The sequence below is a fragment of the Natrix helvetica genome (genome assembly GCF_964273705.1).
Source record: "Natrix helvetica genome assembly, chromosome: 3".
NCBI lineage: Eukaryota > Metazoa > Chordata > Lepidosauria > Squamata > Natricidae > Natrix > Natrix helvetica.
Window position 1 is genome coordinate 34920153 of NC_138549.1, and position 12073 is coordinate 34932225.

The following is a 12073-nucleotide window of genomic DNA, read 5'->3' on the forward strand; positions in this document are numbered from 1 at the left end:
CAGTCAGGCATAATACAGGTTATGTAGACAGTAAACACAAGGTCAATCAAAATGGACTCAAATGTCTATATACCAATGCACAGAGTATGAGGAATAAACAGGGAGAATTAGAAATTCAAGTAAAAGAGGGCAGATATGATATTATTGCCATTACAGAAACTTGGTGGGATGAAACTGACAAATGGAACATACAGCTAGAAGGATTTAAATTATTTAAAAGAAATAGACCAAATAAAAGAGGAGGTGGAGTTGCACTATATATAAGAAATAACTGTGTCTCTACAGAAATAGAGCACAACAATAATGAGAACTATCTTGAATGCATTTGGGTCAATATTAAAGGTTGTGGGGGAAATGACATTGCCATAGGTCTATACTACAGGCCACCCAACCAAGCAGAGGAAGAAGATGAACTTTTTGCTAGTCAGCTAACTAAGGTATGTAGGAAGCACACCACAATAGTAATGGGAGATTTTAACTACCCTGACATCAACTGGGAAACAAACTCTGCACCAAGTGGAAGATCCAACAGGTTCCTAACAAACCTAGCAGACAACTTTGTTTTCCAAAAAGTAGAGAAGGAAACAAGGGGATCAGCCATACTGGACTTAATTCTCACTAACAGAGAGGAAATGATAGAAGGTGTTGAAGCCATAGGAACCCTGGGGGCAAGTGACCATGCAATATTGGAATTCAACATTATCCAAACACAAGTAGTAGAACAAAGTCAAACTAGAGTCTTGGACTTTAAGAAAGCTAATTTCAATAAACTTAGAGAGAGCTTGGGAAAAATTCCATGGATGAGAATCCTCGAGGGGAAAACAACTCAAGAAGCTTGGGAAATTTTGAAAAATGAGATTAGAAAAGCCCAGTCTAACACAATACCAATGAAGAAGAAAAACAACAGCTCCCAAAAGAAACCAGCATGGCTGCATAAACAACTATCTGACAAACTGAAAGACAAAAAAAGTAAGTATAAAAAGTGGAAGGAGGGGGACATAACTAAGGCAGAATATCAGCAAATAGCCCGAGCCTGTAAAGATGAAGTGAGGAAAGCTAAGGCTCACAATGAAGAAAGGCTTGCCACAAAAGTAAAAATTAACAAAAAAAGCTTCTTCCAACATGTTAAAAACAAGAAAAAAGTTAAGGAAACAATTGGTCCATTGCTAGGAGAAAGTGGCAAGAAGGTGACAAGCAACAGGGAGAAAGCAGAACTATTTAACTCATGTTTTGCATCTGTCTTTACACAAAGGGATAAAACAGTCCAACCTATCAAAAGCAGCACCACAAAATTAGGAACACAAATGGAAATAGGGAAGAAAATGGTAAGTGAGCACCTGTCTACCCTAGATGAGTTCAAATCACCAGGACCGGATGGATTACACCCCAGAGTTCTGAAGGAACTAGCAGACGAGATCTCAGAACCACTGAATTATATCTTTCAGAGATCCTGGAACACCGGGGAACTACCAGAGGACTGGAAAAGAGCTGATGTGGTTCCCATCTTCAAAAAAGGGAAAAAATTAGATCCAGGAAACTACAGACCTATCAGCCTAACCTCAATACCAGGAAAGATTCTGGAAAAAATAATCAAGCAACGAATTTGCGAACACCTAGAAGCAAACAAAGTAATAGCCAAAAGCCAACATGGATTTGTCAAAAACAGATCATGCCAGACTAATCTTATTGCATTCTTTGATAATGTGACAAAATTAGTGGACCAGAGGAATGCCGTTGATATAGTTTACTTGGACTTCAGTAAGGCTTTTGATAAGGTAGACCATAACCTACTACTAGATAAAGTAGAAGAATGTGGGTTAGACAGCATCACCACCAGATGGATTGGTAACTGGCTGACCAACCGCACTCAACGTGTAGTTCTCAATGGAACTGCATCTACATGGAGGGAAGTATGCAGTGGAGTACCCCAAGGCTCTGTTTTAGGCCCAGTACTCTTCAACATCTTCATCAATGATTTGGATGAGGGAATAAATGGGGAACTCATCAAATTTGCAGATGATACCAAGCTGGCAGGAATAGCCAACACTCCAGAAGATAGGCTTAAGATACAGAAGGATCTTGACAAACTTGAACATTGGGCACTATCTAATAAAATGAAATTCAATGGTGAAAAGAGTAAGGTTCTACATTTAGGCAACAAAAACGGAATGCACAGGTACAGTATAGGTGATACCTTACTCAGTAGTAGTAACTGTGAAAGGGATCTTGGAGTCCTAGTGGACAACCATTTAAATATGAGCCAGCAGTGTGCAGCAGCTGCCAAAAAAGCCAACACAGTTCTAGGCTGCATCAACAGAGGGATAGAATCAAGATCACGTGAAGTGTTAATACCACTTTATAATGCCTTGGTAAGGCCACACTTGGAATACTGCATTCAGTTCTGGTCGCCACGATGTAAAAAAGATGTGGAGACTCTAGAAAGAGTGCAGAGAAGAGCAACAAAGATGATTAGGGGACTGGAGACTAAAACATATGAAGAACGGTTGCAGGAACTGGGTATGTTTAGCTTAAGAGAAAGAAGGACTAGGGGAGACATGATAGCATTATTCCAATATCTCAGAGGTTGCCACAAAGAAGAGGGAGTCAAACTATTCTCCAAAGCACCTGAGGGTAGAACAAGAAGCAATGGGTGGAAACTAATCAAGGAGAGAAGCAACTTAGAACTGAGGAGAAATTTCCTGACAGTGAGAACAATTAATCAGTGGAACAGCTTGCCTCCAGAAGTTGTGAATGCCCCAACACTGGAAGTCTTTAAGAAGATGTTGGATAGCTATTTGTCTGAAACGGTATAGGGTTTCCTGCCTAGGCAGGGGGTTGGACTAGAAGACCTCCAAGGTCCCTTCCAACTCTACTATTGTATTGTATTGTATTATTGTATTAAACACTGTCAAATAATTTGCTAAGGCTGTATCACTATCATTATTCTCCTTAACTAGTATCTATCTCTTCCAACTTATTACTATAACAATGTTGCTTGCCTCTTTCAATTTAAATGGTTTTTATTTGTTTCCTAATACAATTTGATAGCTTATTAGTAACCTGTGACTATCAGTGTTATATCTTTTGATTCTTGATGAATGTATTCCATTTTTTTAATGTACACTGAGCACATACCTAGTTCCTGCAAACATATGAAGAACGGTTGCAGGAACTGGGTATGTTTAGTTTAAGAGAAAGAAGGACTAGGGGAGACATGATAGCAGTGTTCCAATATCTCAGGAGTTGCCACAAAGAAGAGGGAGTCAAACTATTCCTTAAGGCACCTGAGGGTAGAACAAGAAGCAATGGGTGGAAACTAATCAAGGAGAGAAGCAACTTAGAACTGAGGAGAAATTTCCTGACAGTGAGAACAATTAATCAGTGGAACAGAAGTTGCCTCCAGAAGTTGTGAATGCCCCAACACTGGAAGTCTTTAAGAAGATGTTGGATAGCCATTTGTCTGGAACGGTATAGGGTTTCCTGCCTAGGCAGGGGGTTGGACTAGAAGACCTCCAAGGTCCCTTCCAACTCTGCTATTGTATTGTATTGTAAAATAGGAACAATTTCATCTATCCATAAAATCCCATTCCTATGTTATGGAATTTTCATTTGACAAAAATCAGGAAACAGTTGTAACTCCAAAGAAGAGGACTGGCTATTTATTTATTTTTTAATAGTACAAATATGCTGTTTTATTATATTGGATCTTAGTCATAGTAGTTCACATTGCAAAACTTACCAAAGAAATTTAAAATACAAGTAGTCCTCAACTTATGTTCGTGTAGTGATCGTTAGAAGCTGAAAGAGTCATGAGATCAATGGGGAAGCCAGATTCATTTAACAATCATGTTATTCATTTAACAACTGCAGTGATTCATTTAATGACCATGACAAGAAAGGTAATAAAGTAGAGGAAAACTCACTTAACAAATGTCCTACCAACAAAAATTTGGGCTCAATTTTTGGTCATAAGTCAAGGGCTACCTATATGTCTAATTATCAAACAAGTGTTTATTTGGAAATATTTGGTTATGAATAGTACTTACTATTTATGTTCTGTCTTTTGACACAGTGAACTATTACTCTGACATGCTTCTATATTGTCATCGTGCACAATCCAATAGAGTTCATAGGGGAATTCAACAAAGTTCTTCGAATAACCTAAAAACGCTGTGCAATTTAGAATTTCTTCTTTACCTAATAGAAATATTTATTTAAAATTAATAATTTTAATCAAAGACACAAAAATTACAAGGGGAAAATCACAATCCAGAAATATTCTCCTTTTTAATCCTTTTCAGAATTAAATTTCAAATCATTGATTAATCGCTTTGCTTCAATGAATATTTCCTACCTGCTGTAATTTCTGACTTGGTGATATATTTTAATATAATTTAACAACTACAGATAACAACAAATAAGAAGTTGGAAATTAGAAAAAAAACGACTTCACTGGTCACTGGGTACAGATATATTCTTTGACAAGAAAAAGAACTCATTCTTTAAATTAAAATATCACTCTTCATTTCTCTTTACAATTCTTTCAAAGGCCTGCCTGCTGCTTGCTTCTAAATCAGGGGTGTCAAACTCGCATTGGCACAGCAGCATCATGTGATGTATCAGGACTTTTTCCCCCTTTGCTAAATCAGGTGGGGGTGGAACCAGCATGTGACGCATCCGGCCCATGTGCCGCGAGTATTACACCCTTGTTCTAAATGCTCTCGTCTTACTCTACTCTTCTAGAAGGAGTGCAGACTTTGTGGAATAGAGCCTGGATTTAGATATAAACCAAGAAATAACATTACTTGGTTTATATTTAGTAAAATAAAATATAGCAATATCATTCTAGCTGAAGTGTAGAAAAATCTATGATATTTTAAAGGCAATTTATACAGCCAGCTTTTGAAATGGTACACTTGTTGATAATATAGCCAAACATCATCATAGATTAATAATAAAGAGAAGTACCTATTTCAGTTTTGAAAATATTATGACCAGGTCCAATTAGCTTTGGAGTTACTTTTTCTTCAGTACCTTAAGAAGAGGAAAGAGAATTATTTAAACTAATTTTCCTAAAGTCCATCATGATGATAATCGCTAACATGTTGTCCAAAACATTTTCTTTAAATTTTTAAGTGAATTGGCTATTTAATCAGATGATTCTTCATTTAAAAAAGATGATTTTGGATTGCCCCAGACCATTAGGATGTATTCTCAGAATTATGTAACTGAATTTTCCACTCTAAGGAGAGGAGTATCCAGTACAGCAGAATGATTTTCAGTATGATGGTCTTCTAATATATTCAAAATAGAAGTATGATACATTGCATATAATAGAAGAACAATATTAGTAGTATGTATACACACAGGACCAAGCAAGCTAACATCAGGGAGTTCTCAACCTATGAGCTTAACAACCATTCAAACTTATGACAGATTCCACCCAAAAGATACTTATGAGCCCCTTTGAGCCAGCTCCAAGGTTCTGACAGCTGATCCCCTATGTCACATGACATTTCAGGAACTTGGAAACCCATAATTTAAGACCATTTGCAGAATCCCATGGTCACATGACCATGATTTATGATTTTTGTTTCATCAAAAAAAAAACAGTATTTACTTCAATTTTTCTGTACAAATGGCCTATAGTGAATGCTGGATTCACTTAACCATCACGGTGTTCATTTTACAACTCTTGCATTTGCTTCATGACCGCTGCGAAAGACGGTTATAACATTGGAACCAATCACATGGTGACCCATTTTGACATTCACATGACCATAATGGGCTGACTCCATTATGGTCATAAGTCAAGGACTACCTATATCAAGCAATAAGACTTACTTCACCCAGTTACACAAGCGGAGATAATTTCTGATAGAGAGCTACTGGCATGAGATCAAAATGAAGGGCTGTACAGAGGACTGGTTAGAAGACCCTGTCTGTGCACACAGTCATTTATTGGGCCTCTGTTTTATCCAGCACAGCTTGCATTACTAGCTAATACATGTATAAATGTGGACAGCTTAAGCAAATGTAATCCATAAAGATAAGGGGATCGGAAAGTCTTTCTCTGTGTTGTGTTTTCCTGAGTTTTCCATTATTTCATAAGATACTAAAATTCAAATCTGCCAGACTAGAGCAAAAACACCACTGATTGTGGTCCCAAATCCTTTAATAATTTTACACAGCCTCACCTTTAATATTTAAATTGGTGGTACTTGTGCTGTTGTATTTCTTTCCTGCATGAAGAATTGTTTTGACACATGTGTATTTTCCACCATCCTTTTCTGTTAACTGATCAATGTGCCATTCTTCTTCACCTTTCTTATTAATATTCTCTATGCAGTCCTGTTTCAATGAAGATGTTACAAAATGGCTCATTATAAACATTTTTTTTTAAAAAGAGGACATACTGTAAGATAAAGTTCTCCATCCTATTGGGAAAATGCATCATTCTCTTTGTTCTAATCACTTGGATAAACATGATTGCATCCAGCATTCATTTGTTTTATTCAAAAATTATTCTGCTTAGAGTTCTTAACCTGGGAATAAGCCCTACAGAACCCAAGGAGGCTAGTGTCAGGGTTCCAAGTAATAGTTCCAAAGAAAGAAGAACTCCAAGGCAGACAAGTTCCTCAAAGAACAATTTTATTGGAGGTATCATATTGGCACAAGCTGGTGAAAACCGACTCTGAAATTTCCTGCCTGATTAAAAAATGAAAGATTCTCCTTTCCCCAAACAATCAGTCACATTGTTCAATCAAGGCACTGGCTGGTTGCCTGGCTACTGTGCTCCCTTCTCTCTCTAGCCACCTGTTGAAATGTCCTTGGTTCCCACAGGAAACTATTTCGTTTTGGCTACAAGCCCTCATCTAAATTTGATCCCCCCCTCCCTATCCCTTCTTTGCACTGTGGCAATCCTGAAGCCTCCAAAATGGCCCCAGCCAGGTTCACTTCAGAGTTGACAACTAGTATGCATAGATTTTGATGTTTAAACTAAATCCCCAGACTTAGTTGCTTTAAATTAGAATTAGTTACTTTAAAAAATGAAGTTGTGAATGCTCCAACACTGGAAGTTTTTAAGAAGATGTTGGATAACCATTTGTCCCAAGTGGTCTAGGGTTTCCTGCCTAGGCTGGACTAGAAGACCTACAAGATCCCTTCTAATCTATTCTAAAATCAATTCTTTAAATCCACTCCAGGAGAATACAAGAACTTTTTAAGAGAATGAGTGCAATGCAGAAACAACCTTCCTATGTTAATATTCATTCTTTTTTAGTGAAATATGTAGTTATTACTACAATGCATTACCAACTGAAGTTTGTATTTTAAAGCAGCATTTATGGAATTAACAAATTAAACCATCTGTAAACATTAATAAAATACTCCCCTTATATAAATCTCTGTTTGAGAGACATTTAAAGAAAGAAGGGTTTATTTAAAAAGGAATTATTTTTCAACAACAGATAAATTGACTAGGAGTTGCCACCCAACTGTAGAAGACACCGGCAGCGAAATTTAAAACACTGATCAGGTTCAGGCTAGGCTCCTTGATGTTTTTATTTCCACCATTCATGGAAACAAGGATATGAACTTTAGCTACATTCAGAGTTTTTTTGAATAAGTGTGTAACTGCTCAAATGGATAGTGATTGACAAAAGTCCTCTCTTTGTACACCAATTCTACAAGCAGAATGGAAATGTTTACATAGGAGAAAGCATCACCGCAATGAAAAGTTCATGAACTGCTATCCAAATGTGGCAGAATTTAGTACTGTCTGGAAGATTCTATACTATCTCTATAGGTGATGGCCTCTCCTGAACACTGTTATGCTGTACTCATAGCCACCAGGATCATTAAACAAAGAGGAGGACAATATTGTTTGCAACTTATATGGTCATTTGTATTTTTGTTGTTGTTCCAGTCTATGAATGCAGTGAATGACAATTTCCATTGTGATAAATTATCTCCATCTTCATGACTATAAACTATTTCTTCTAATAAACAAGAAAGTATTTTAAAAAAATATATGTTGGTGAATCCTTTTTTTTATATATACTGCAAGAAATATTAAAATAAGATAGATGATACCATTAAGATGTGTTACTATTTAATAGATTTACAATGATGTGACAGATAGTTAGCATATATATGAATTTAATCCTTAGAATACATGTTCAAAGGGAAGAAATCATAAGAGTAAATTGAACATATGATTTACAATGATAATCAATGTACTAATGTGTAGCGATCATGTTAAAAGTTGCTAGCTGCATCACATTTCTGCTAAGCCGGCACAAAGCTTGCTCAAGGTTTTGTTTTGCAACATTTCTGTGCAACATTCTTCGCTTTGCAACATTTCTATGCAACATTCTTCTGTAACATCTTTTTGTAACATGTGAACAAGCTTGCCCGGTAACACGTATACGTGACAAGTGAACAAAGCCTGCCCAGTAACAAGTGTTTTAACCAATCATGTAATAACACGCTGTTAGACAGAAACCTTTTGTATGATTTTAATAAATACCGTCTCAATCGGGCAGCCGGGGTCTTTGGATCTTGCTGAGCTGGTTGATGCGTTGCAACACATCATGGAGTCCGTACTTCCTTGGCAGTATCAGCCCTGCCTAACCTAGGCGCACCCCAGCTGGGGTCCCATAGCCGAGCTCAGTCAGGCTCACCTCTGCAGGGGTTTCGATGCCTAGCTCCGGCTCACCTTTGCAAGGGTCCACACTCAAAGCAGACGAGGTCACCGTGTGGCAGCCAGCCACACATTCACTCTCAACTGGTGACCCCGACGTGCCGAATTGCCTTTCGGACGTCTCACGCCGAGTCCCGTGTCTACGTGTTCGGCGCCTTGATTCTCATCTCACGCACCTGGCGGGCAAGCGCATCGTGAGTATGAGCTCCTCACATTCAAAGTCTCATTCAGGTTAGGAATGAACTTTCACTTTTAATCAAGAAGGCCTATAATTTGCAAAAAATTAATGGCAATACTATCTATCCTCTTTCTAAAGTTTCTTTAAGTAAATTTTTCTAGTACTTAGAAAAACAATGTCTGGCTTATTTGGAAAAGGCTCCATAAAAATGTCTATGTGGAATATTGGGATTTATTTCCACAAGACACAAAGAGCCCCTACAAAAGTGTTATCTATCAAGTAAAAATTCTCTCTTCAAAATTATTTTCAATTGGCCTTTCAACTCCTCATGGAGATGTTAATTTTTCAGCTCCTCCATGGTTAGAGGAACAATTAGCAAAAGAGGAGGGGAATAAACATATGTTTTCTGCCTCTCCACCTAAATTTATTCCACAAGATCATAAAGTAATTAGTTTAAAGGATTGCTTTTTTCTATCCTCCCTTGGCCTGCTTCACAAGAAAAGTTTGACTTTGTGTGTCTGCCTCTTATTCCCCCCCCCCTTCTTTTCTTTTGAAAGAGTTTCTGCTGGTTTATGTTTCCTCTCCCCCCACCTCCCCCTCTCCGGGATGTCTGTTGTTTCCCCACACACACACACACTTTTCCCTCTTTAAAAAGACTCTGTGTCGGCTTTTGCTTGCTGCTCCCCCCACACACACCTCCCCCCTTTTTTTTTTTGAAAGATCCTGTATCGGTTTAATATATTGCAGGAAAACAACAGAGAGATAATTTTGCGGCTCAAATGGAATTGTTGAGATATGATTAAAGTGTGTCAGGACATAAGAATATCTTTTTATAAAACTAATTTGTTAGTAGCTGCTTTATTACAAGGCAGCAAACCTCAAGGAAAGTGTTATTTTACAAGGGAGTGTAAAAATCCAAGGAGGGGCATGTCTGTAACATCTCGCCCTCTCTTTCATCAGGGATCAAAACCCTAGTATGGATTGTAAATTGCCTTGGAAAAAAGATACAACTCTCGCTTCCCCTTTCCTGACTTTTGCTTTTGCAATCCTCCCCCGCTGTGCATTTAATTTCCTTTGACTTACCGTTCTTTGCATCTATAATGATAGTGTGTAAAATTAATGTGGCAATAGAAATGTAACTACAGGTGTGAATGGGTGTGTATGTAGTTAGTATTGGACGCTTGAAATGTAAGGTTTGTTGGCTGAAAAAGCAGAGCGTGTTGTGTTAAAAGAGCCTGTCGTTTTAACAAAACATTTTTTCCTTTCCTCTCACCCCCCTCTTTGCCTCCGGTGAGAAGGCAGGAGGAGGGGGGCTGTGTTCTTTTCACCATTTTTTTTTCTCTCCTCTCCCTGCCAGCTTCAGAAAGGCGGGGTTAAGGGTGATATCTGATGCCTGCATATTTCAGAGTATACTCAAACTATCTTAATTGTTTGTTTTATTTTTGAAGCTGTGTTTTTTCTCTTTTATGTTTTTATGTTTGCGTGCACTTTGTATGCTTAACAGAAGTCACGTCTGTTTGTTCAATTGTTTGTTGGTCTGTTGTTTGGTTGTTTGTTTGTTTGTTTGTTTGTCGGCAGCGCTGATCGCTGTCCCTTTTAGAATTTTAACAGAGATGACCTAAAAAATACAAAATGCAGTCAGAAAGAATGAGTAACATTTTTGCTAGAATCCAGATCAGTTTCACACGGACATTTAGATCAGATATTGGAGCCAGAAAAAGGTTACTTTGTATATAGATGGGTAGAGAATGTTGTAAAAGGCATCTGACCTAAATTGACGTGGGAAAAAGATGTGCTTTGTTGAATGGACTGGAGATGTTGCAGAAACAAAAGAGAGGAAATAGGCAAGTCGTTAAGGACAGTTGAAGCTACAGCAACTGGTCATTGCAAGAAAGGATTTCAGTAAGTGAAAGAAAGTTAGAGATATGTTTTTTCAGAAAGTCAGAGATATGTTTTTTCAGAAAGTTAGAGAAATGTTTTTTCAGACAGTCAGAGATATGTTTTTGAAGATGAATATGTGAGGACTTGTGTATGTGAGGACTTGTGAACTCTGGCATATGGATGATTCAATACCTTTTCTTTGCCCCATGGAAATATTTGCACATTTCCATGGATATTTATTCAGGATTTATTATGGCACCTCGCAAAGGGGTGTGACCCAGCCATGTAAAACAAACTCAATCCTTGTTTTTTTTTTTACTTTCAATCAATTGAATTTTTTCACTTTCTAATTTGACCACTTATCAGAGGCATTTTCAACAAAAAACAAGTTTGCCTCTCCCTCTGGTATATTTTTACCAGACAAAACACCGATTCCTTTAATTACTTGGGGGTATATATGGAAAATTTGCTTTTTACATGTTTAATCCCAAAACCTAAACTTTACATTTTAGAATGGTTACATCTAGCACATACACCTCGTAATTCACTCACACCCAGAGCAGCCCAAATGGCTTTGCTCATTGAAAAAGCACGAAGAAGAACCTGTGCCTTAATGGGAATGGATTTTGTTACGCTTTATCTCCCTTTCAAGTTATCTCAATGGGAACCTCTTTTTCAAAATTCTATCCTTCTCCAAGATGCACTCACGGAATGGCCTGGTCAAATTTCATGTCATCTGCCAGCTGACCCAAGGCTACAAGTTATTAAGACCATTCCGATACAATTTTATACACCAATAACATCACAACCCATTAAAGATGCGTTAACCGTATTCACAGATGGGTCCAAAAATCATGGTGCATGTACTTGGAATACACAACAGATATGGCATAAGAAATTGACTAATACACAAACATCTGCACAACAGGCTGAGCTGGCAGCTTTTATTCTAGCTTTGGAATTATTTTCTTCCGAACCTCTAAATATCATCACAGACAGTCTGTATGTTGCTCAATTAACTTTACACATTTTTGATGCCTATATCTCACCCTCGTTAACACCTTCCCTTTTCATGTTGTTTACACAATTGCAAACAGTACTACACGCAAGGACTAAACCTTTGTTTGTAGCACACATTCGTAGTCATCAGCATCTGCCTGGGTTCCTATCTGAAGGAAATCACATGGCAGACGAGGCCTGCAAAATGATGCCTCTAACTATTGTTTCACCTCAGCCTGCCCCATTGACAGCAGGTGAAAGTCACACCTTTTTTCATCAAAACAAAAAAGCCTTGATGAAGCAATTTGGCA

The 12073-nt window shown here is 37.7% G+C and overlaps 1 protein-coding gene across 2 annotated transcripts in view; it reads right to left on the reverse strand.

Moving 5' to 3' along the window:
- Positions 1 to 12073, reverse strand: part of IL18R1 (interleukin 18 receptor 1) — a 36217-nt gene that overhangs the window by 9549 nt on the left and 14595 nt on the right. For both annotated transcript variants that reach the window (XM_081947628.1, XM_081947629.1), the window contains exons 5-7: positions 6198 to 6351; positions 4969 to 5034; positions 4047 to 4197 (exon numbers count right to left, since the gene is read on the reverse strand). In XM_081947628.1, the coding sequence (XP_081803754.1) occupies positions 4047 to 4197; positions 4969 to 5034; positions 6198 to 6351 (371 nt within the window). The remainder of the gene's footprint in view (positions 1 to 4046; positions 4198 to 4968; positions 5035 to 6197; positions 6352 to 12073) is intronic.